Raw genomic sequence first — 26,628 nt, 5'->3', positions numbered from 1 at the left:
GAAGTAGGAGGTTTACTTAATTGATGCTACCAAATCTGCTGTACTGTGTATGGTCTTACAGATACTAATACCTGGAAGCAGTAAAGAGAAGGTTTACTGGACTCGTATCTAGAAGGTCAAGCTGCCTTATTAGAAACTTTTGAGCAGTTTAGGCCTGTATCTGCTGGAGTTTAGAAGGATGAGAGAAGACTTGAATGAAAACCATTACAGGTTGGGTAGGGAAAGAATATTTCCTCTTCTACGAAAATTTAAAACTAGCGGGTCACAGTTTAGAAGGTTTATGAGGTGGTCCACTCCATCCAATACATACATAGTCTCAGTCTACTCCTGATGCTTGAGATTTTCTATGTTATCCCAAATGCTCTTTCTCCATATTGCATGGTCATTGGCTACAGGTTCCCAGTAGGAATGTTGCACTTCATCAAGGAATTTTCTACATATCATTGAAATGTTTTCTCTGTTTGCTTGGTAATTAATTCCCTTGACAGAGCTGGAAGGAAGGTGACTGTTTTGGAGTCTGGTGTCAGATATGTGAACATGCCTAATGTAACTGGCTGAGTGTAACCAAGGCCTAAGTGCTGAAGCTGTTGGCTGGGCAAGGATGCTGACCTTGATTCACTTGTCCTTCTAGTTAACTTGGAGGATTTTGTGGAAACATTGTTCTGGCCTTGTTCCAGTGTGTTGAGTTATGTGCTGTATGTAGTCCAGGTCTCAGAAGCTTACCTTTCTGATGCCTTGAGGAACCTGCTGTAGAACTCAGAATGTAGAACAGAACAGCACAGAAAGCAGCCCTTCAGCCCAGGATGTTTGTGCTGAACATGCTGCCAATTTAAACTGAACATCTCTATGCACATGGTTTGTTTCCCTCAATTTCCTTCCTATTCATGTACCGTCTAAATGCCTCTTAAAAATTACTATATTTGCTTTCACTGCCAGCCTGTTCCACATTTGTTCAACCTGTCCTTATAACCATTGCTCTTTTATCCAGGCAATATTCTGGTAATCCTCTTCTTCACTCTCTCCAAAGACTTTGCATCCTTCTTGTAATGCAGCGAACAGAACTGCACATAGTGCTCCAAATGCAGTCTGACCAAAATAGATAGGTAGTCATTGATTTTCTTTGGTGTTAGTGGAGCAGTCTTTAAATTTTGCCTAGAGACTCACCTGTAGCTTCCTAATTCTATTTTGTACTATCTTAACAAGTAGCTTTCAACTTCCATTTCTTGCCAGCTTCAACATGGGGCCATGCATGAGGTAGGATAGGCAAGGACACAACACATACACTCTCTGATATGCAAACACGACGAAATCTGCAGATGCTGGAAATTCAAGCAACACACACAAGAAATGCTGGTGAACGCAGCAGGCCAGGCAGCATCTATAGGAAGAGGTACAGTCGACGTTTCGGGCTGAGACCCTTTGTCAGGACTAACTGAAAGAGGAGATGGTAAGAGATTTGAAAGTGGGAGGGGGTGAGGGAGATCCGAAATGATAGGAGAAGACAGGAGGGAGAGGGATGGAGCTACGAGCTGGAAAGCAGATTGGCAAAAGGGATAAAAGGCTGGAGAAGGGAGAGAATCATGGGACGGGAGGCCTAGGGAGAAAGAAAAGTGGAGGGGAGCCCAGAGGATGGGCAAGGAGTTATAATGAGAGGGACAGAGATACCTCCTCTTATTTACCACTTGATCATGACCCCACTAAGGAGCACCAGGCCATTGTCTCCCACACCATCACCAACTTTATCAGCTCAGGGGATCTCTTGACTGCTACCAACCTTATAGTTCCCACACCCCGCACTTCTCGTTTCTACCTCCTACCCAAGATCCACAAACCTGCCTGTCCAGGTAGACCCATTGTCTCAGCTTGCTCCTGCCCCACCAAACTCATTTCTGCATACCTCGACACTGTTTTATCCCCCCTTGTTCAATCCCTTCCTACCTATGTTCGTGACACTTCTCGCGCTCTGAATTTTTCAATGATTTTAAGTTCCCTGGCCCCCACTGCTTTATTTTCACCATGGATGTCCAGTCCCTATATATCTCCATCCCCCATCAGGAAGGTCTCAAAGCTCTCCACTTATTTTTGGATTGCAGACCTAACCAGTTCCCCTCTACCACCACTCTCCTCCGTCTAGCGGAATTAGTCCTTACTCCAAATAATTTTTCCTTTGGCTCCTCCCACTTCCTTAAAACTAAAGGTGTAGCTATGGGCACCCGTATGGGTCCTAGCTATGCCTGCCTTTTTGTTGGCTTTGTGGAACAGTCCATGTTCCAAGCCTATACTGGTATCTGTCCCCCACTTTTCCTTCGCTACATACATCGACAACTGCATTGGCGCTGCTTCCTGCACGCATGCTGAGCTAGTTGACTTCATTAACTTTGCCTCCAACTTTCACCCTGCCCTCAAGTTTACCTGGTCCATTTCTGACACCTCCCTTCCCTTTCTTGATCTTTCTGTCTCTTTCCTGGAGACAGCTTATCTACTGATGTCTACTATAAGCCTACAGACTCTCACAGCTACCTGGACTATTCCTCTTCCCACCCTGTCTCTTGCAAAAATGCCATCCTCTTCTTGCAATTCCTCCATCTCTGCTGCATCTGCTCTCAGGATGAGGCTTTTCATTCCAGGATGAGGGAGATGTCCTCCTTTTTTAAAGAAAGGGGCTTCTCCTTCCTCCATCTTCGACTCTGCTCTCAAATGCATCTCTTCCATTTCACACATATCTGCTCTCACCCCATCCTCCTGTCACCCCACTAGGGATAGGGTTCCCCTTGTCCTCACCTACCACCCCACCAGCCTCCAGGTCCAAAATATAATTCTCCGTAACTTCCGCCACCTCCAACGGGATCCCACCACTAAGCACATCTTTCCCTCCCCCCACCTTCTGCTTTTCACAGGGATCACTCCCTATGCGACTCCCTTGTCCATTCGTCCCCCCCATCCCTCCCCACTGATCTCCCTCCCGGTACTTATCCTTGTAAGCGGAACAAGTGCTACATATGCCCTTACACTTCCTCCCTCACCACCATTCAGGGCCCCAGACAGTCCTTCCAGGTGAGGCGACACTTCACCTGTGAGTCGGCTGGGGTGATATACTGCGTCTGATGCTTGCGATGCGGCCTTCTATATATTGGCGAGACTCGACGCGGACTGGGAGATCATTTTGCTGAACACCTACGCTCTGTCTGCCAGACATAGCAGGATCTCCCAGTGGCCACACATTTTAATTCCACGTCCCATTCCCATTCTGATATGTCTATCCACGGCCTGCCCTACTGTCAAAATGAAGCCACACTCAGGTTGGAGGAACAACCCCTTATATTCCGTCTGGGTAGCCTCCAAACTGATGGCATGAACATTGATTTCTCTAGCTTCCATTAATGCCCCGCCTTCTCTTTGTACCCCATCCCTTATTTATTTATTCCTCCCCCCCCCGCCCCCTTAGCCTCTCTCTAATTTCTCCCTCTGTCCCTCTCATTATAACTCCTTGCCCATCCTCTGGATTCCCCCCCCCCACCATTCTTTCTCCCTAAGCCTCCTGTCCCATGATCCTCTCATATCCCTTTTGCCAATCAACTGTCCTGCTCTTGGCTCCATCCCTCCCCCTCCTGTCTTCTATCATTTTGGATCTCCCCCTCCTCCCCACTTTCAAATCTCTTACTATCTCTTCTTTCAGTTAGTCCTGACAAAGGGTCTCGGCCCGAAACGTCGACTGTACCTCTTCCTAGAGATGCTGCCTGGCCTGCTGCGTTCACCAGCAACTTTTGTCACCCTCTGAAATAGTCATTTGGACTGTAGTACTGCTGCAGAACAACCAATTTCATGGCGTTTATGTCAGTGATAATAACTCTGACTGTGATTCTGAAAAAAGGTGTGCAAAATGAAAATGATATGTGTGTCTCTCCAAATTCCAGCAAATTTAAATTCCTGTGCCATCCCCTGAACAGTGTGGCAAGCCATATGATCCTTGATTGAATTAATCAATTGTTGGTCCTTGTCCTGTTTTAATCACCATCTCGGCAAAGCTTACTCTTCCTAAAACAAGTTGTTTCTGCACTGGAATCACCAGTAATAAGCTCTGCCTTTTGCAGTCAAATAAACTTGAGATTTATGTTTGTTCAGTGTGAAGTCTGATGAGAAACATGCTGCATGGCATTAATCTGCCAAATGAATGTACCACTTATCTCTATTCTGCAGGTACTCCAAGATGTTAAACAACAGACAAAGACAGTGAAGATGGCACCGATGTTCATTGTAAATTTGATGCTCGATATTCCATCTAAACATATAATCCTTCCTCGAGACAGCACAAAGGTTAAATGCCGAGCCCGTAACAAAGTGTGTCGGACAGCTAAAGTCAGGCTATCTTTGGACCACTTACAGATTTCTGATGAATCAAGGGATATAGATTGCACTCTCCAGGATTCTTCAGGTACAAATTTTTTTAACTAAAATCTCAGCTTTGTTTTTAAGTTCAACCTATAGCTTGCAAGTGTACTGCAGTCACATATTGATGGATTACTTTACCCATTCATGGGATAATTTACAGAAGGAACTAATTACTTAATTATCAGTAGCTAAATATTGTAACCAGATTACGGTAATGAAGAAAATAGACAGGGAATAGTAAGAATCTTTTCTTCATAACATTTTATGGAGTATTCTGTGCAATTCTGATTGCCCCATTTTGGTCACGAACAAGAGAAAATCTGCAGATGCTGGAAGTCCAAGCAACACACACAAAATGCTGGAGGAACTCAGCAGGGCAGGCAGCAGCTATAGAAAAGTGTACATTTGATGTTGAGGGGTCTCGGCTTGAAACGTTGACTGTACTCTTTTGGAAAAAATGCTGCCTGGTCTGCTGAGTTCCTCCAGCATTTTGTGTGTGTTGTACCTGTTTTAGTGTTGGGTTGTATCTGGGTGTGCATGAGAGTGTGCATGCATTAGTATATGTAAGTATGTGTGAGAGAGTTTATACTGATATGGATCTGGTAACTCTTGGCTGATTGTACATACAAAAATGAAGCTTATGATGTGTGAACAGATTGTCTAACAAGGAGCTTCTCATGTTATTTTTATAGAAAGTGGAATAGACATTCAGGAAGAGATGGAAGAAGGGTAAGTGGAGAGAACAAGGATCTACTTCATAACAAAGCACCTTTACCGTAAAAAAGTGTGTAGGCAGAGTATTAGTCATCTGAGGAGGTCACAACTTGAGAGGATTTATTGTTAATGATGGAATTTGGAGGAGGAGGAGGTCGTCTGAGTCTTCGAATGTCAGGAGGAGAGTTTCAGGGGTTGAAAGATTAGGGATTATTATGATGGGTTAGGGAGATGATCATTGATGGAGTACAGGCGATGGTGTTTTGTAATGGGATGGTGGTTTGCTAAACTTTGATTATGGGAATCAGAATAGGTAGAATTATAGAATGGTTACAGCACAGAAGGAAGCCATTTGGTCCATGGTACCTTACCTGGGTTACTTTAATTTAATTTATACCAGTGACTTCAATTCTACAACCTCTCCACCGATGGAAACAACTACCCTCTGTCCAGACCTCTCATTCTTTTACATACTTCTATCAAATTTCCCTTCAGTCTTTTCCAGTCTCAAGCTTTCCAATCCGTTCTTCTAACTGTAGATCCACATTTCAGGGACAAATCAAAAAAATGTCATCTGGACCTTCTTCAATGCCATCACTTTCCTTCAATAATGAAGCAACAGGAATTGGACATAATACTCTAGCTGATGCGGAGCCAGTGCTTTACAAAGGTTCAACATGACTTCTATTCTTTTATACTGTAGGTCTGTACTGATAAAGCCCACAATAGTGTAATTCTTAGCAAACATTTTCCAAATCTTCCCTGACACTTACAATGACTTGTCTAACCATGCCTTAGGCGCCTCCATTCCTGCCCCCTTTGAGAACAGCTTATTTAATTTTATCACAAATAAGAGAAAATCTGCAAATGCTGGAAATCTGAGCAACACACACATAATCCTGGAGGAACTCAGCAGGTCAGGCAGCATCTAGGAAAAGAGTACAGTCGGTGTTTCGGGCTGAAACCCGTCAGCAGGACTGGAGAAAAAAAAACTGAGGAGTAGATTTAAGACGTGGGGGTAGGGTAGAGAGAAACACATGATGTAGGTGAAACTTGGAGGGGAGCTGATGAAGTAAAGAGCTGGGAAGTAAATCGGTGAAAGAGACAGGTCCATGGAAGAAATAAAAGGGCGGGGGGGGCAAGGAGATAAGGTGACGGAGGGAAAAGGGGATGAGAAATGATGAAGGTTGGGGGAGGGTGGATGGCATTACTAGAAGTTCAGTTAACCAATATTCATGCCATCAGGTTGGAGGCTACCCAAATAGAATTAAGGTGTTGTTCCTCCAACCTAATTGTGGCCTCATCACGACAGAGGAAGAGGCCATGTATAGGCATATCAGAATGGGAATGGGAAGTAGAATTAAAATGGGCTCCCTTGCCCATTCATCCCTCTCCACTGATCTCCCTCCTGGTACTTATCCTTGCAAGTGGAACAAGTGCTACATCTGCCCCTACACCTCCTCCCTCATTACCATTCAAAGCCCTAAACAGTCTTTCCAGGTGAGGTGACACTTCACCTGCGAATTTGTTGGGGTCATATACTGTGTCCGATGCTCTTTGTGTGGCCTCCTGTATATTGGTAAGATCTGACATAGAATGGGTGGCTGCTTCACTGAGCACTTACACTCTGACTGCCAGAAAAAGCAGGGTCTCCCAGTGGCCACCCATTTTAATTCCACTTCCCATTCCCATTCTGACACGTCTATCCATGGCCTCCTCCACTGTCATGATGGGGTCACACTTAGGTTGGAGGAAACAACACTTTGTATTCCATTTGAGTAGCCTCCAATCTGATGACATGAACACCAATTTCTCGAACTTCCGGTAATCCTCCCCACACACCCCTCCGCACTCCTTCACCATTTTCCATCCCATTTTCGGTCTCTCACCTTATTTTCTTGCCCACCCACTGCTTCCCTCTGGTGCTCTTCCCCCCCACTTTTCTTTCTTCCATGGCATTCTGAATCTTTCACCAATTAACTTCCCAGTTCTTTACTTCATCCTTCCCCCTCCAGGTTTCACCCATCACCTTGTATTTCTCTCTCCCCTCCACTCACCTTTTAAATCTACTAACGCAAACAGGAGGAATTCTGCAGATGCTGGAAATTCAAGCAACACACATCAAAGTTGCTGGTGAACGCAGCAGGCCAGGCAGCATCTCTAGGAAGAGGTACAGTCAACGTTTCGGGCTGAGACCCTTCGTTACACTTCCTCCCTTACCACCATTCAGGGCCCCAGACAGTCCTTCCAGGTGAGGCGATACTTCACCTGTGAGTCAGCTGGGGTGATGTACTGTGTCCAGTGCTCCCGATGTGGCCTTCTATATATTGGTGAGACCCGACGCAGACTGGGAGAGCGTTTTGCTGAACACCTACGCTCTGTCTGCCAGAGAAAGCAGGATATCCCAGTGGCCACACATTTTAATTCCACATCCTATTCCCATTCTGATATGTCTATCCACGGCCTCTACTGTAAAGATGAAGCCACACTCAGGTTGGAGGAACAACACCTTATATTCCATCTGGGTAGCCTCCAACCTGATGGCATGAACATTGACTTCTCTAACTTCCGCTAATGCCCCACCTCCTCCTTGTACCCCATCTGCTATTTATTTATATACACACATTCTTTCTCTCTCTCTCCTTTTTCTCCCTCTGTCCCGCTGACTATACCCCTTGCCCATCCTCTGGGTTCCCCCCCCCCATTTTCCTTCTCCCTGGGCCTCCTGTCCCATGATCCTCTCATATCCCTTTTGCCAATCAACTGTCCTGCTCTTGGCTCCATTCCTCCCCCTCCTGTCTTCTATCATTTTGGATCTCCCCCTCCCCCTTCCACTTTCAAATCTCTTACTAGCTCTTCCTTCAGTTAGTCCTGACGAAGGGTCTCGGCCTGAAGCAACGACTGTACTTCTTCCTAGGGATGCTGCCTGGCCTGCTGCATTCACCAGCAACTTTGTATGTTGTTTTAAATCTGCTGCTCACCTTTTTTTCTCCAGTCCTACTAAAGGGTTTCGGCGCAAATCATCGACTGTAATCTTTTCCTAGATGCTGTCTGGCCTGCTGAATTCCTCCAGCATTTTGTTTGTGTTATTTAATTCTATATTACCAAATACAGAGTGTCCTTAATATACTGTAGATGCCTACAGTATATTACAGTATATCTACAGTATATTATGGATCCTTGGGCCCACAATGTTGTGCCGACCATGTAACCTACTCTAAAAATGGCCTAGAATTTCCCTACTGCATAGCCCTCTATTTTTCTAAGCTCCATGTACCTATCTAAGAGTCTCTTGGTCTACCAAAACCCAAAACCTCATAGAAGGAAATAGAACAGTAACAAACACTTTACCTCATCAAGACCATGCCAACCATCAAGCATTTATTTTTTACGCTAATCATACCATTACCCATTTTATTCTTCCCACATTCCAATCCACTCTACCTCAGATTCCATAGTCATCGCCGATAATAAAATAAAATAACTGGACCCAGAACACATGCACTCTTACAACTCATCCATGCTTTACTTGTACACAAGGAGAACAGCGTGGCCCCTGTCGCCAACTGTTCTGAAGCTAGGGAATAAAACTACTATTTTTATACAGAACTGGCTTATCAGTTACAGATAATGACCATTTGGTAAATTGTGTATTTTTGAATTCCTTACATGGAAGATCAATTACCATTCACAATAGAGAAGTTCAAAGTCGATAGAAACTACAAGCTAACATCTGATGGCAATCTGAAGTTAGTAAAGCAATTGGGGTGGGTGTGTGTGTGTGTGTGTCCTTACTGTGTAAAGAAAAGCTACTGTATATCCTTCTAGGTCAGAGGTTCACAACCTGGGGTCTATGGACCCCTCAGTCAATGGCAGGGGTCCATGGCATAAAAAAGATTGATAATCTCTGTTCTAGGTTGATTACTCACAGCCATAGTCAGTCTCTCCTATCTTGCCTGCAGTAAGCAAGGCTGGCTCCAGTGGTCTCACTTAAAAGGTTCGAGTTGACTACAGCTGCCTCAGGTTTAGCTTTGTTGGATGTTGTGTTTACCCCTTGCCTTACCACAACTTTCACACTACGAGCAAATTACATGAGCTAATTAATATAGATTAAAAAAGCATTAACTCCAACTATAATCCTTGGGCATGCCAATATTCACCTTCTCAGGTCAGAAAACAATCATTCACCATGGCGTTTGGTCATCTGTAATACAGCCAACTTTATATCCACATCATCAATGTGCCTTTTGTGCCCCTTGCTTTAACTTTGCTGATATAGCTGTTATGTGACCTATTATCAAAACCGTTCTGAATTTCCACATGTGCCCCATTGACTGTGTTACCCTTATCAACACTATCTACTCCCTCATCAAAGATCTCCAAGTATATTAAGCACAATTTGTCCATTACAATTCAATGCTGGCTTGTCTTAATTAATTCTTTCTCCATATGAGGATTAATCCTGTTCTTAATTTCTAAAAGCTTTCCTAATCTAACTGTTTTGCAGTTGGCTTATCCTTATTCTCTTTTTTAACAATGGAATAATATTCACCTGTCTCCAGCCCTCTGGCATCACTTTGTATCCAGAAAGCATTAGAGGATTAAGAGCAGTGTCCACAGGATCTCATCAGTACTTCTCTTTAAATCATAGAATGCATGCCACCTGCTCTTAGTGACCTTAAGGTTCATCCATCCTTTTTATAGCTCCACACTATTAATTTTTAAATATGTCTCTCAGATGAACCAGTTCTATGGAGATGAATTGAATACCATTGGGGATGTTGGTAGGAATATATGGAGAATAAAATTGGTTAAGGTAGGATTAGTGCAACTGGATGTTTAAAGGTTGGCACAGACTTGGTGAGCTGAAGAGCCTGTTTCCCTGCTGCATTGGGGTCAGTGTAGTCTGGAAAACTGATCTCTCTCTCTCTCACAAGGTCCAAATGCTAGCTGTCAGACAATTCCTCTTAACTTCCTATTGACCATGATCCTACTGCATCTCTACTTTACAGAGCTTCCAGTGTCTAGTTCCCAGATTCAATGAACCTGCTTTTACAACATAGCTTTTGCCCCTCTCCTGAACTTATTTCTTCCAATTTATTTGCTTGGGTAGCCACTTTCATAAGATCATAAGACATGGGAGCAGAATTAGGCCATCTGGCCAATTGAGTCTGTTCCACTATTCAGTCATGGCTGATCTCTTTTTCTTTTCCTCCTCAACCCTAATTCCTGACCTTCTTCCCGTAACCTTTGATGCCACGTCCAATGAAGAACCTATCAATCTCTGCCTTAAATACACCCAATGACCTGGCCTCCACAGCTGCATGTGGCACCAAATTCCACAAATTTACCACCATTTGGCTAAAGAAATTTCTCTGTACCTCCGGTTTGAAAGGGCGCCCCTCTATCCTGAGGCTGTGCCCTCTTGCCCTAGACTGTCCCACCATGGGAAACATCCTTTCCACATCTACTCTGTCTAGGCCTGTCAACATTCAAAAGGTTTCAATGAGATCACCCCTCATCCTTCTGAATTCCAGCGAGTACAGATTCGGAGCCATCAAATGCCCCTTTCATTCCTGGAATCATCATTGTGAACCTCCTCTGGACCCTTTCCAATTCTAGCACATCTTTTCTCTGATGAGGAGTCCAAAACTGTTCACAATAGTCAAGGTGAGGCCTCACCAGTGCCTTATAAAGCCTCAGCATCACATCCTTGCTCTTGTATTCTAGGCCTCTTGAAATGAATGCTAACATGGCATTTGCCTTCCTCACCAGTGACTCTTAACCTTTACACAGTTAACCTATAGGGTGTTCTGTACAAGGACTCCCAAGTCCCCCTGCATTTCAGATTTTTGGATTTTCTTCCCATTTAGAAAATAGTCTGCACATTTATTTCTACTACCAAAGTGCACGTCCATGCATTTTCCAACGTTGTATTTCATTTGCCGCTTTCTTGCCTATTCTCCTAATCTGTCTAAGCCCTTCTGCATCCTTCCTGTTTCCTCAACACTACCTGTCCCTCCGCCAATCTTCGTATCATCTGCAAACTTGGCAACAAAGCCATCTATTCCATCATCTAAATCATTTATATACAGCATAAAAAGTGGTGGTCCCAAAACCAACCCCTGTGGAGCACCACTAGTCACTGTCAGCCAACCAGGAAAGGATCCTTTTATTCCCATTTGCTGCCTCCTACCAATCAGCCAATGCTCTAACCATGTTCGTAACTTTCCAGTAATACCATGGGCTCTTAACTTGGTAAGCAGCCTCTTGTGTGGCACCTTGTCAAAGGCCTTCTGAAAGTCCAAATATACAACATCCACTGCATCCCCTTTATCTATCCTACTTGTAATCTCCTGAAAGAATTCCTTGAAGGAAACCATGCTGACTTTGTACTATTTTGACCTGTGTCACCAAGTACTCCATCACCTCATCCTTAACAATTGACTCTTACCATCTTCCCATGGACCTGGATCTCAAGATCTCTCTGTACCTCAATGCTTTTAAGTGGTATACCATTAACTGTCTTCTTTCTCCTTTCATTTGATCTCACAAGGTACTGTACAACTGCTCAAGTTGCTTGGATTAAACTCCATCTACCATTTCTGTACCTGTATCTGTAACTGATCTACTGTATATCCTGATGCATTTTTGATTGGTCATTACACTGTCCACAACTTCAGCAATCTTGGTGTTATCCTCAATTTTGCTAATTCACCCATCTAAATGCTCATTCAAGTCATTGATATATATCACAAACAACAGAGGTCCCAACACTGATCCTTGCGAAACACTACAGATCACAGGCCCGAGACAGAATAGCTGCCTACTCTGTTAGTAGGCTGTAGTAGAACACCCCTACTCTTTCTTCCATGGGCAAGCCAGTTCTGAATCCAAACTTCCAATTCACCCTGGATCCCAAGCATCTTTATCTTTTGAATCAACCTAGCTCAAGGGACCCTCTCAATTGCCTTCATGAAGTTCACCTAGATAGTGTTCATTGCCTTCCCTCCTCAAGCTTCTTTGGCACCTCCATAAAAAATGTGATCAAGTTTGTAAGGCATGCCCCTCACAAAGCCATGCTGACTGTTTCTAAGCAGGGTATGCCTTTCCAAATGCCCATAAATCTTATCCCTCGGTATCTTCACCAATAGCTTCTCTACCACTGGGGCGAGGGTCACTGTCCTATAATTACCTTAATTATGTCTATTCCCTTCTTGAACAAAGGTACCACATTTGCTACTCTCTGGTTCTCTTTCTAAGTCCTCATCTGTTGCTACTGAGGACATAAAGATCTTTGTCATAGCCCCAGCAATCTGCTCACTTACTTCTTTCTATATTCCAGGATATATGGCAGCAGGCCCTGGGGATTTATCCACCTTAATGCTTTTCAGAAGACCCATCACTACTTTCTCCTTATTCTCAACATGTCCCAGCACATTAGCATTCTCCACTCTGTTCTATTAAGTCCTATTTGTCCACCCTTTCAGCTCTTTGCTGACTCCATTGGTTCTGTTACCTGCATTTATACAGAACTTGAACTTCCTTAATTTTGCTGCCAATTTCCATCTTTCTCACATCTTCACATGAACTATCTCTGACACTTCCTTTTCCTTCGAGATTCCTCTGTATCCAATTCAAAGGATACACTAACCATTAACATTTATTGAAGCCCACAGATCTCCCCAACTAACTTAACCACGCTTCCTTTCACCCTGCTTTGTATAAGGATTCCATTCCATTCACCCAGTTTCTCCATCTCTGCTGTAATTGCTCTGATAATGAGACATAAATGGTATAAAATGCCTTTTTTTTGCTTTGATCATCTATTTCCCATGCGCCTACTTTCATCCTAGTCTTCCACATCACCATCCACCACTGCATTAAACAAATTATCCTTTGCAGATTCAGCCACCTTCATAGAGATTCCACCACCGAATATATATATCTATATATCTATATTCCCCTCTCTTTATAGCATTTTGGAGGAACTATTCCCTTCATGGATTCCTGGTCTGTTTTTTTATCCATATCATCCATTACCCTTCTCATGACACTTTTCAATGCAACCACAGGGGATACAAAATCTGTCTTTTTACCTTTTCCCTACTCAATTCAGAGACACAGGCAGTTTTTCCTGGTGAAGCACTTCTTTTAATCTAGTGTATTGGCTACCGTGTTCACAATATGGTCTGTACTCTGGGGAAACTAGATGCACATTCGGTGACTGTTTTGGGGGGAATATGAACCAGTCTGCAGAAAGTACATTGCACTCTCAGTTGCCTGCCACTTCAATTCGCCTTTCACTCTCACTCTGACCGACTTGTCTGAAGCCTCCTCCACTGTTATATAGAGGCTGAATGAGAACTTGATGAACAGCACCTCATCTTTTGTCTGATCATACTGCAGCCCTCAGACTACAACAAGATGTAATTTGCTTTCTCTATCAATGTCAGAGCTGATCACTTATGCTATAGGTCTTTGTCTGTGGTACTTGCCCAGCCTGACCTTCCAGGTTTGTCCTACACTTTTGCCTTTCATATATTTTACATTCCTTTGTTTGTGCTCTTACTTTCTCACTGTCTAAATTTGACAGCTCATACATTCCTTTGATAATATTCTCTCTTTCTAACAGTCCTTTTTTTAGCCCATTGATTGGACAACTCCAGATATAGACTTCATTTCTAACCGTGATCAATATATTTGCTTTGTTCGATTGTCTAGCCAGATCTGTGAATGACTCAGTACCTAAAATCATTGGATTTTTCTAGGTTTTTCTGAACCAATAGAAAAATGTATTTGTGTGATAAACCCATGCATTTTCAACCTCCAGGCCTGAATATAAGCATCCTGCTCAGTATATCTTGTCGCCCACTTCAGAAGATCTACTGACACAAGTACATAATATAGTCAGAGTACTAGAAGAGATCGTTGGTAAGGAACAAATAACCAGAATCTGTTATTTCAAATGTTAAAATAAATTCACAGAATGTATCCATACATGAATGATGAATGGGCAAATTATTAGGCACTTAAGAAACAGGGTGCTTGTGTTTGTAAACAGGGCCGCTGAAAATGAAAGCAAGGAAGTCATTTTAAATAATTTCAAATCACTTTTTTCTATAACCTTTGATTCCTTTTCTGATTCAAAATTTATCTCTGCCTTTATGTACACAAGATTTCTTCTGCACAGCTCTGCGCCAAGGAGTTCCAAAGACATTAAAGTGACCTAGCCCTGTGGGCAAATGAATGCTTAGATCAAAGGTCAGCAGTCCGTCACTCATTATAAATCAGACATATCAAACACTAAAAGGACTAGACACAAGAGGTATTGCAGTTGCTGGAAATCTAGAGGAGTACACACAATATGCGGGAGGAGCTCAGCAGTTCAGGCAGCATCTATGGATGGGAATAAACAGTCGACTTTTCGGACTGAGACTCTTCATCAGACCCAAAACATCGACTGTTTATCCCCAAAATAAGGACTATATCTTTTTGGGGGAGGGAGCAATGTGCCAAAGCAATTGTGAGCCAACAGCTTGCTTCTAGGTTGGAGGGTAAGTATTGGGGTTTGGGCAAGGGTCAGGCTCACAAGTGGGTGGTGCTTGTAGAAATATGTTGAATATTTGTGACGGGACATTGTCAACTCTCATGTCACAATGTGGGGAAATGGGAGGCTGAGTACTTCGATAAGGGAAATAAAAAGGCTGATTATTATTATCTACTGTAAGTGCAGAGAGCAAAGTAAGTGAAGTTCAGAGGGTTCTAGGTTTTCTAATGCATCTATTGCAGAAAACTAGCAGGCAGGTCCAGCAGGTAGTTAAGGCAAAGAGCGTTTTTGCCTTTATTTCAAAGGGGTTGGAGTTTAAACATTAGGAGGTTTTATTGCAATTGTACAGGGCATTGGTGAGGCCTCACCTGTGATACTGTGTCCAGTTTTGTTCCCCTTACTAAAAAAAATCCAGTAATGTTGGAGGCAGTCCACCTGCACTGAAGGGCAGGAGTTATATGGAGAGACTGGAAAGGCTGAGCCTGTTTTCCTTGGATCAAAGGGGTCTGAAAGGTAACAATTAGAGGTTTATAAAATCTTGAGGGGTATACATAGGGTAGAAAGTCAGTCTTTTCCCCAGGGCACGGGAATCTAAAACAGAGGGTATTAGTTTCATCTGAGAAGGGAAAGAATTAAAGGGAGATCTGAGGAGTATATTTTTCCACACAGGGTGATGGCTATGTGGAATGAGCTACCATAGGAAATGGTGGAAGGTGGGTATAAATATGATGTTTAAAGGTTGGTTGGATGGGTATATGAATAGGAAAGGGTTAGAGGACTATGGGCCAAATGCAGGCAAATGGACCTAGCTTAGATGTGCATCTTGGATGAAATGGCGTGAAGGGCTGGTTTCCATGCTTCACTCTGAATACAAAGGAGATTCACCAGGCTATTCCTGGGGCGAAAGGGTTATCCAAACAAGAAAGACGAATTGACTTGGGCCTGCATTTCTTGGAATTTAGAAGTCAGAGGAGAGACCTAATTTACATATATAATATCCTCAGGGGGATTGGCAGGATAGATGTTGAAATGTTTTCTCTATAATACCATAAGTCCATAAGAGAGAGGAGCAGAATGAGGCCATTCAGCCCATTGAGTCTGCTGCACCATTTCAACATGGCTGACCCAATTTTGCTCTCAGTCCCAATCTCCTGCCTTCTCCCCATATCCCTTCATGCCCTGACCTTCAAGAATCTATCAACCTCTGCCTTAAAGACTTGGCCTCCACAGCTGCCTGTAGCAAAGAATTCCACAGATTCACCACTATGGCTAAAGAAATTGCTCTTCATCTCCATTCGAAAAGGACACCCCTCTATTCTGAGACTGTGCTCTTTGGTCTTAGACTCTCCCACCATAGGAAACATCCTCTCCATATCCACTGCATCAAGGCCTTTCACCATTTGCTAGGTTTCAATGAGGTCACCCCTCATTCATCTGAATCCTAGTTGATAGAGGCCCAGAGCCATCAGACGCTCTTCATATGACAAGCCATTCAATCCTGGAATCATTTTCATGAAGCTCCTTTGACCCCTCTTCAGATTCAGCACATCCTTTCTAAGATAAGAGGCTAAAACCTACTCACAATACACCTCACCAGTGCTTTATAAAGTGTCAAAATTACATCCTTGGTTTTATATTCTTGTCCACTTGAAATGAATGCTAACATTGCATTTGCCATCCTCACCACAGACTCAACCTCCAAATTAATCTTTAAGGAATCCTGCACAAGGACTCCCAGGTCCCTTTACAACTCAGTTTTTTGTATTTTCTCTCCATTTAGAAAACAGCCCTTTTATTTTGTCAACCAAAGTGTATGACCATACACTTCTCAACATTGTATTCCATCTGCCATTTCTTTGCCCATTCTCCTAATCCATCAAAGTCCTTCTGTAGCCTCTCTAATTCCTCAAAACTACCTGCTCCTCCAGCTATCTTCATATAAACAAAGTCATTGACATACAACGTAAAAAGAATCGGTCCCAACACAGACCCCTGTGGAACACCACTAGTCAGTCAGCCAGTCAGAAAAGGCTCCCTTTATTCCCACTCTTTGCCTCCTGTTAATCAGCCACTGCTTTATCCATGCCAGAATCTTTCCTTTAACACCATGGGCTTGTAACTTGTTAAGCAGCCTCATGTGTGGCACCTTGTCAAAGGCTTTCTGAAAATGCAAGTACACAAAAACAAACAATGTTCTTTTGTCTATCCCGCTTGTTACTACTTCAAAGAATTCCAACAGATTTGTCAGGCAATATTTTTCCTTGAGGAAACCATGCTGACTATAGTCTATTTTATCATGTGCCTCCAAGTACCCTGAGACCTCATCCTTAATAATCGACTCCCGCATTTTCCTAACCACTGAGGTCAAACTAACTGGCCTATAGTTTCCTTTCTTCTGCTTCTCCTCTTTGTTGAAGAGTGGAGTGATATTTGCAATTTTCCAGTCTTCTGGAACCATTCCAGAATTTACTGGTTCTTGAAAGATCATTACTAATGCCTCCATGATCTCTCCAGCTAATTTTTTTTTCAGAACTCTGGGGTGTATACCATGTGGTCCAGGTGACTTATCTACCTTCAGACCTTTCAGTTTTCGAGAACCTTCTCTCTAGTTATGGTAACTTCAACCCCTGACAGCTGGAGCTTGCACCATACTGCTAGTGTCTTCCACAGTGGGGCAGTCATTTAAAACTGAGGTACACAGAGAATTCTTCTGGTAGAAGATAGTGCATCTTTTGAAATCACTGTCCTGGAGGTGGAAGCTGAATCATTAGAACTATAAGAAGTAGAACTGCATAGGTATTTGATAGATTGAGAAATAAAGGGGTATGGATAAGTGACATAGAAGATGAATTGAGGCCGGTATAATCGTATTAGGTGGTGTGATAAGCTGAAGGGATTGATGGCCTCCTTCTGCTATTTTCTTCTTCTATTCCTGTGTTCTTGTGACAGCACTTAATTGGGGAAGGAGTTTCTGTGCATGTTTAATAGCTCACTACTTATAAACCTTTCCGTAATTAAGGATCCCAGCCATCCTGGACATTCTCTCATCTCCCCTCTTCTGTTGGGCAGAAGATACAAAAAACTAAAATCATATACTACCTATCTCAAGGACATTTTTACCTGCTGTTATAAAATCCATTGAATGGTTCCCTGGTACGATAAGATCAACTCTTGACCTCAGAATCTACTTCATTATGACCTTACAACTTATTTTTTATCTGACCTGCACTTCCTCTGTGGCTGTACACTTAATTTTCCATTCTGTTATTGTTTAACTGTGTTCTACCTCAATGCCCATGTATTGATTTCATCTGTATAACCAGCATGTAAGACAAGCTTTTCAATGTATCTCAGTATATGTGACAATGATAAACCAATTCTAATTCCATTTTCTCATGAGTAATGTGCTGATGTGAAATCAACCATCATTATTTCAGCCAAGCTGGTCACCTTTACCAACGAGCCTCGCTTGTCCATGTTTAACTCACGGTCTTTGTATGAACTGAAGCTCTCTAGTGATCAGGAATTGGAAGCAAAGAAGACAAAGCAGTTCTCGCTCAATGCTGACATACTGTTTGGCCAAGATCCAATCTACCAACAACACGTAGGTCAAGAATTTGCCCATTAGAATTTATCTGTGTGGTTTCATTTGGTCAAATATTGCAAATATTTAACCCTTATTAAGAGAAATGACTGACTTATGTGAAATTTACAGCACAGACAGAATATTTACCTATCTACTCTGTGCTGGCATAAAAGGCACCTAAACTAGCATTCATCTTCCCCGTTCAGACTCCCATAACTCTTGAAGGTTTACCACCATTTTGAGGGCTATAAGTACTTGCCTCCCTGGCAATACCAGAGTCTGTAGCATGTTATTGCTCAATTTGTTAAAATACTGGATTGATAATTTCAGTGTATTTTCAACTCTGGTAGGGACCAGAGGAGTGTCATGAAACAGAGGGACTTAGGAGTACAAGTGCTTAGATTGCTGAAGGCAGTGTCATTGGTGGACAAGGTGCTGAAGAAGGTGTTTGGCGTGGTGCCCTTCATCACTCAGTGTATTGACTTTAGGAGCTGGGAAGTTACATAGCAGTTACACAGTGAAATGTTGGTGAGGCTTCACTTCTAGAACTGTGTCCAGTTTTAGTTACCCTGCTATAGGAAAGATGTTATTAAACTATAGTGAGTTCAGTAAATATTTTCTGGACTTTTGGGTATGGATTACATGGGGAAGGGTGGTTTCATAGTCTAGGACTTTATTCCCCGGAATTTAGGAGATTGTTGGGCAATATAGTCAGCATGTACGAGTTGAACCAAAGGGCCCATGTCCATGAAATATGACTCTATTTTTGGCTAATCTAGTGGAGTTGTAACTGATGGAATAGATAAAGAGGAACTAGAGGGTGTGCGTACCTGACTTCCTGACATATTTAATAAAGTTCTGTATAGGATATTTGTCAACAGGATTAGAACACATGGAACTCAACCTGAGCACTGAAGAACATCGGAAAGATGAAAACTTCTCCTAATTGAACTCTTCCACCTCCCCCCAAAAATGCTGTTGATACGGGAGCAATATTGAATTTGCCAAAGTGAAATTAAGTTTTGTTATAGAAAGGGGGAGTGTTGCGTTACAGGAACTAAGGGTTATGGAATGTAGATGGAGCTAACTTGTAAACCAGACTTGGTTTAATTAAAGAGGGTCGGTGAGGGAAGTCTGTTTGAAATAAAAACAAATGCTGGAAGTACCCAGCAAATTAAACAACATCTGTCAAGAGGGAAACAGAGTTGGCACTGCAGTCCAAACACCCTTCATTCAAAATGGGGAAAAAAGGCATGTTTAAAGTTTTCTAAATTATAGAGAAGGTGAGGAGTATATCCATTGCAGGATGGAAACCAAGAAAAATATACTGTTGCTGATATCTGAGAAAGGGTGGTATAGACTTTTTAATCACAATTGTTATTGTCTGAAGAGGAGTAAATAGAGGAAAACTTATATAAATGAATTAAGTTATCAGAGTCATAGAAAAAGTCAATAGTCAGAATCATTTCCAGGGTAGAAATATCAAATGCTACAAGGAATACACATCAAAGTTGACCGTACCTCTTCCTAGAGATGCTGCCTGCCCTGCTGCATTCACCAGCAACTTTGATGTGTGTTGCTTGAATTTCCAGCATCTGCAGAATTCCTGTTGTTTGCGTTTGAAAATGCTACAAGGTGTAGCTTTGTGTTGAGAAGGGGAAAGTTTAGAGAAGATTTATGAGGCAAGAAATTTCCAGAGCGGTAGCTGCCTGAAAAGTGCTGCTAGGAGAAATGGTGGAAATAAAGATGATAGTGATGTTTAAGAGGCATTTAGACAGACACAAGGACAGACAGAGAATAGAGGTGTAGACCCAATGCAGGTAGATGGGATTTGTTTAAATTGACATCATGTTAAGCACATAGACTATGGGCTGAAAGGCATGTTTCTGTGCTGGACATCTTTGTCTTATGTAATAGAGGGGAGAAGAAAAAAAACAATGCTGGAACTGTGGGTAACAGCACAATAGTGCTGGAAATTGGAAATAGCTGTTCAGATAGCAATTTTGAAAGAAAATAGAAGGCACATTTTAGTAGATTTAAAGATACTAGAAGGCACTAATGTGATATCTCTCAGGCTGGTGTGGGAATTATGGGAGGAAACTGCTGGGACAGAATTTTCAGGTCTTTGCTGACCACAGGTGAGGTTGCCAGATGACTGGAGGACAGCAAATGTGGTTCCTTTAATCATGAAAGGCAGCAAGTGAAGCTTATTAGTTACAGGCCTGTGAGTCTCACGAGTGGTTGGGAAGTTATTGGGGAAAAAACTTTTGAGTGACAGAATTGACCTGAACTTGGAGAGTAAGCATTAAGAAGAATCAGAGGAACTTGTTAAGAGAACATCCTATCTGATTGATTTGGAGGAGACTAAGTATATTGATTATGAGAATACTATTGACACTGGTCCAAAAGCCTACAGAATCCAATTTAACAAATCAGACAGATTGAGGAAGAGGTGATGGTGGAGGGTTTGTTTGTAATTGGAAGTTCATGATCAGTGGTGTATCACGGGGACAGGTGTAGGGACTTTTACTGTTTGTTAGACAAAGAATTATACATAATGGAAAGAAGTCCTTCAGCCCATCTGGTTCATGCTGACCAAATTCCTCATCCAAGCTAGTCAATTATGGTCAGCCAGTCAATTATGTTAAAATCACTGTGAGCAGCTGTAGTTCATAGATTGCTGTTGCTTCAGAAAGGCGGTCGTCTGTCATCTCAGGAGGTCAGTGAGATCACTGAAACCAGGGTTGTATTCCAAGAAGACGGAATGACTAAGGGTGAATCTGATTGAAATTTTCAATCTTGCATATTCAAGGGATTGGTTAGTTGATTGGTCAGACCCAATAGATGTAAAAATCAGAGCCCAGTCTTTCAGGAGTGAGGTTAGGAAACAGGGCATATAAGTTTGCAACTTTCATCTCTAAACAGCAGTTTTCCTTGGACAATGATTCCTTTCAAATTTAAGGTTGATTTTCATTAGCCAAGATGTCATAGATAAAGGTAGAAATATAAAGATGGATCACTGGTCACTCCTAAGGCATAGGAGAAGGAGGGGGTGAGCTGGGTTCCTTGTGCCAAAGGTGATCTTTCACTTCAGCATCACATTACTACTGCCATATCCTAAATGCTTTAATTTCCTTAACATAACAAATAGCTTTGATCTTTGTTTTAAAGTATACTAAAAGACTGAATCTCCATAGCCATTTGGGTGGAGAATTTTAAAGATTAACAGGTCTCTCTGTGAAAAATCAATTCTCATCAGGATGGGCAGACCCTTCCATCACTCTGGACATCCCAGCCTTAGGAAATACTGTCCTTGCATTTACCCTGTCAATCCACAAGGATTTGTATGTTTCAATATGTTCACTTCTCAAATTTTCTAAATGTAAGGGTGTAGGCCCATAATCTTAATTGATGGTAAAATGGCCCAAATAATTAAAAGGCACCCCTCCCCCACCCCAGAAGTAAAATAGGCATTGACATTAAATGAACAATAAAAAGTGAATAACAAAATGTTTAGCTACAGGGTGATGTTGCACAGGACTATTCTTAATGAGACCAAAGTGTACTTGAATTAAAGAAATGTCTTCAGTAACCTGTCTACTTGTGTTTTGGTATTTATTTATGAGCATATGCATTTGGAGAAGGAAGAAATCACTCAGTGCTTTAAGCCAGACCCACCCTTTATTATGTCATAGATGATGACTATTCTATACTTTCCGTAACCAGCTCATTGACTTTACTACTATCAATGAACATGTACTCCAAACGCCAAATATCCAACCACACCTCTTAAGTGTCGGATGCTCGATAAAGACATCTACAGATGATACAATGTTTTAAAAAATCTGATTAATAATGAGGAGGAAAACTTTAAAGTGTAGCAGATATATCTTGTAATTTCATTGTTCAAAACAGATTCAGTTTAGTCAAATGTGAGGTAATGCAACTGGGAGGTGCAAAATCACAGTAAATGGGAGGATTTTGAGAGGAGTGGAGGGAACAGCAGGACCTTGAAGTGCATGGTTAATAAAATGATCAACAAGATATTTATTCATTAGCCAAATTGTTGAAGAATAAAAAGGGAGGTTATTCCAAAACGGTATGTTACACCAGATAGACCTCAGCCTGCACTCTTTAGTTTTGGTGACTGCTGTCATTACCCTGGATAAGTTATAGAGGAAATTTGAGTGGAGTGTAGCTAGGAGGAAATATTGGATCAGTTGAAGGTGTTCTGAGATGGAACGGTTTAGTTGAGATGAGAGACTGGAGAAGCTATAGTAGATCTGTTCTCTCTGGAGTGGGAGATGTTAAGAGGGACATAATTAAGCTATATAAAATTAGGAGGGGCACAGAAAGAGTAGACTGCAGGAAACTTTTTCCCATATTGGAGGTGGGAAGACATTCCAAGGGGATGTACGGAAGATCTTTTTCACCAGAGATGGTGAGCACCTGGAATACCCTGCCTGAGAGAATGGTTAAAGCTGGATAACTGAGATTATTTAAGAAGTGTCTAAATATGCACCTGATAAGCATTTAGGCATAGAAGGTTATGGACCAGCTGCTGAGCAATGGGATTAATATGAACGGGTGCCCACTGTTCAGCATGAATGAGTTGAGCTGAGTGGCCTGTTTCCATATGGTATGAGTCTATGACTCTGTTTTCTTTGGACAGAAGAGGTTGGATATAAGACTGTGGGTAGGACGCTGCTGGAGGAACTCAGTGTGTCAGGCAGAGTCTATGGTGCAAAATTGTAGTTGATGTTTTTGGTTGACAAACTTCATCTGCAGCCCCTGTGCCTCTAAAATAATTTGTAGAAGGATTAGAGAAGACCTAAGGGTGATGGAGCCCTGGAACTCGCAGATAAGGGTTGTAGAAGCAGAAACCCTTTTTATATTTAAACAGTACTTGGATGTAATTACATAGCTGTTACATGCAGGAAAAAGAACTAGGTGCTATAAGGTGGGATTAGATAGTCATTTAAAATAGAGATATATAGAAATCCCTTCTCACGGGGGTTGTTGAATCTCTGAAATTCTCTGTCCTACACAAAAGTGGATTAGAAGTACTTAAGTGCATACTATTTATTATAAATTACTATAATTGCACATTGCACATTTAGATGGAGATGTAAAGATTTTTACTCCTCTTGTAGATGAAGGATGTAAGTAATAGAGTCAATTCGGTTCAGTTTAATTCAAGATAGACAGATATCTTGATAACAAAGATCTGGCACACAGCAGCTGAGGTCTGGAATAAATATGCCATGATCATATTGAATGGTGGGGCAGGTTTTGAGTTGCCAAGTGGCTTACTCCTCTTATTTTCTTGTGTTCTCCCCATTCCTGTCCAAAATTGTCCCTATCTCTTTTTTCCACTGTCTCTGAGTTGCTCTTGTACATCATAACTGTACTGTTCAGTATATGTTATCGTTGAGTAATACACTCTAAATGTAGCAGTTCTAGTTATTCCTTCTTTGTTGTTATCTGAAGATATTTGATACCAATAGAATGCCAACATCTCTTGAAAGGACCTCTTGCAAATCCAGGAATTCTACACAATTTCCATTTCTCTCTCTACTTTTGTTTGTCTTGTTTTCAGATCTCTTCCTTGACTGATATCATAACATGTTTATCTTTGGCTTCTAGCTCACTAAACTGCAGAATTTGATAAGTGCCTCAATGGCAGAAGTAACACAGTATAGCAGAACATTTGAGCAATACTCTGTTATGGTGGATCAGGCCATGAATCTGGATCTTGAAGCTTTAGTAAGGCAGCAGGAGTGGAGCCCAGTGGAATTCAGAAGCATGTTGGAGGCTTACACAGAATATGTCATGAGTGTAAGAAACATGACAGTGGAGAGAAGGGTCCGGTTGGTGAAGGTGGTGAGCCGGCAGTATCAGGCGGACTGCTTTCTCTATTTGGAAATGGTGACCCATGAACTGTATAACCACCTGAAGAACACTGCTTACAAAAAGTCTAGTGAACTGCTAAGTGTGAGTACTTGTTCACCATTATTGTAGTTTATTAATGTTATCACTGTCAGTGAGTTTCAGTTTAATATCTTCCAGCACCTGCAAGAGACACTTCCAGTGCAGACTCTGTCTCTGGCAGGCCTATGTGCTTGCATGTTCCTGCACTGAATCACCCCTTCCCTTGGATGCCTGGCTAATATAGAGTCATACAGCATGGAAACAGGATCCTCAGCCCAACTGGTAAATAACGACCTAGATGCTCTCATTTGCCTGGATTTAGCCTATATCACTCTAAACATCTCCTATCCATACACCTGTCCAACTGATTTTTTAAAAATTGTTATTGTACTTGCCTCAGTTACTTCCTCTGGCAGTATATATTCCCACCGCCTATCTTAAAATAAGTTACTTTCACATTTCTATTAATTATTTCCCCTCTTACTTCAAGCATATGCCCTCTATCTCTTGAATGTGCAACTCTAGGAAATTGACTGTGTTCAATCAATATATATATATATATAAAAAATAAAACCCTCTTGATTTTATACAACTTTGTAAGGTCCCCTCAGTCTTCTACAGCCAAAGGAAAAGGCCTAAGCTGCTCAACCTCTCTCTTAATGCAGTACCTCAAGTCCTGCCAACATTATGGTAAATCTTTTTATCATGTTTCTCAGTTGAGTAACTTCTTTCTTATAGTTGAATAACCTAAACTGAACACAAAACTCCAAATGTAGCCTTACTAATGTTTCTTAAACCCTAAATTGTGCCTGGTTTCCAGTGGGATAGCGCCTCTCAGCAATGGCTGTCCTACATTTATTATTATTATTATTTTTATATAGTCTGTATTGGGCTATGGGCTGAAAAATTGCAAGGCAATAAAGTAAGGCAAGTAGCCTATCTGGTGCTAAAAATGGGTGGAAAGAAGGGCTCACACAACCCATGGCAAAATCCAGGTATTTAGCACAGTTAACAACCTTGAGATGACACATCTTGGACCTGATGAAAGTCAAAGTCAAAGTCCCTCATTTCATTCTGTGTTGGATCGTTGATGAGATCCTATCTCTGGAATGCTTTTTGCAATTTGACAATCCTGTAATATTTTCAGGGTAAGCAGAAAGGATCTACTTTCATTCGCAGAGCAGTTCATTACAAGGGAACATAGATTTAAGTTCATGGGGAAAGGAATTAGAGGAGACACAAGAGACAGCAGATGCTGGAATCTGCAGCAACAGGCAAGATGCTGGAGGAACACAATGGATCAGGCAGCATCTATAGAGGGAAATGGACTGACAAAATTTCTGGGCTGAGACCCTTCATGTCACCAAAGATACTGTACTTACAAATTTCGATTGATGTACAGTGGAGAGCATTCTGACTGGTTGCATCACCTCCTGGTATGGAGGCTTTAATGCAGAGGATAGCAAGAGGTTCAACCCAGCTCCATCAGGGGCACATCACTCCCTATCATTAAGTTCATCTTCAAGAGGTGGTGCCTTAAGAAGTTTGTGTCCATCATTAAGGACCTTCACTTTGAGGACTTAGAGAACTTTGTTGGTGTGGTCAGAACTCAACATGTTCTTTGTTTCATTTTTAGGTGATTGAAGAAGCTCAGCAGAATCTCAGTAAGGAACCAGAAACCATTGACATGTTTGGGGAACACTTGCTGTTCCTGTCTCGAATGGAGATAGAATTGCCCAAATTGGAGAGAAAGTTTCAAACTGTGACTCAGCTGTATGGTATTGCCAATGAGTATGGTGTCTCCATCCCTCCTGAAGAAGTGGCACTCTATCAAATCCTGGTTCCAACTTTCCACAGCCTGAAATCCAACATCCTCTACTTTGAGGCCATAAAAGAAAGCAACATCAAAAAATTCAGTGCAAACCTGGAGAGAGACATCAGTAACCTTTACAATGATCTAATGCAAGTTAAATATAAGGTAATACCACAGAGAACTGAGTGTGAACAGTGGGGTGGTTGGAAAATGCTGCTTTCATCTTTATGCTTTTCATTTGAAACAATTTTTTTGGGAAGTGAATATATATTCTAACAAAAGCCAACTAGCAGATTCAAAACAGCTGAGACAGAAGTAATTGTACTTAAATTGACGTAGTGCAGATCCCACAAAGTCATGTTTCTATTTTGATCTCTCCCCTTGACTGATCTCCAATTCCCTGATCTCCCTCTTGACCACTTGATGCAATTAATAGAAGGTAAATAGTGCTTACCCCAAAATGGATACAGAGATTCACATCACTTCCTTATTTTTTTCAATATATGAATGACTACAACATTGTTGCTTCCTACACTAGAATTCATTTTAAATAGCATTACATTTCTAGCTAATTTGCACTCTACTTTCATTTTTACATACTCTATATTTGACTATTTGCTCAGTTTTTTAGCCATCTTTATCTGC

At 41.8% G+C, this 26,628-nt stretch overlaps 1 protein-coding gene across 1 annotated transcript in view; it reads left to right on the top strand.

The window, feature by feature from the left end:
* LOC140193014 (dynein axonemal heavy chain 6-like) overlaps window positions 1–26,628 on the top strand; it is a gene marked incomplete at its 3' end in the record, with an annotated part of 382,778 nt that overhangs the window by 73,332 nt on the left and 282,818 nt on the right. Inside the window, exons 11-12 of the mRNA XM_072250467.1 lie at window positions 23,886–24,233; window positions 25,807–26,148. Coding sequence (XP_072106568.1) covers window positions 23,886–24,233; window positions 25,807–26,148 — 690 coding nt within the window. The remainder of the gene's footprint in view (window positions 1–23,885; window positions 24,234–25,806; window positions 26,149–26,628) is intronic.

The sequence above is a fragment of the Mobula birostris genome, unplaced genomic scaffold (genome assembly GCF_030028105.1).
Source record: "Mobula birostris isolate sMobBir1 unplaced genomic scaffold, sMobBir1.hap1 scaffold_348, whole genome shotgun sequence".
Classification (NCBI taxonomy): Eukaryota; Metazoa; Chordata; class Chondrichthyes; order Myliobatiformes; family Myliobatidae; genus Mobula; species Mobula birostris.
Note: the sequence above shows the minus strand (reverse complement) of the source record. Positions and strands in the feature narration are given on the sequence as shown.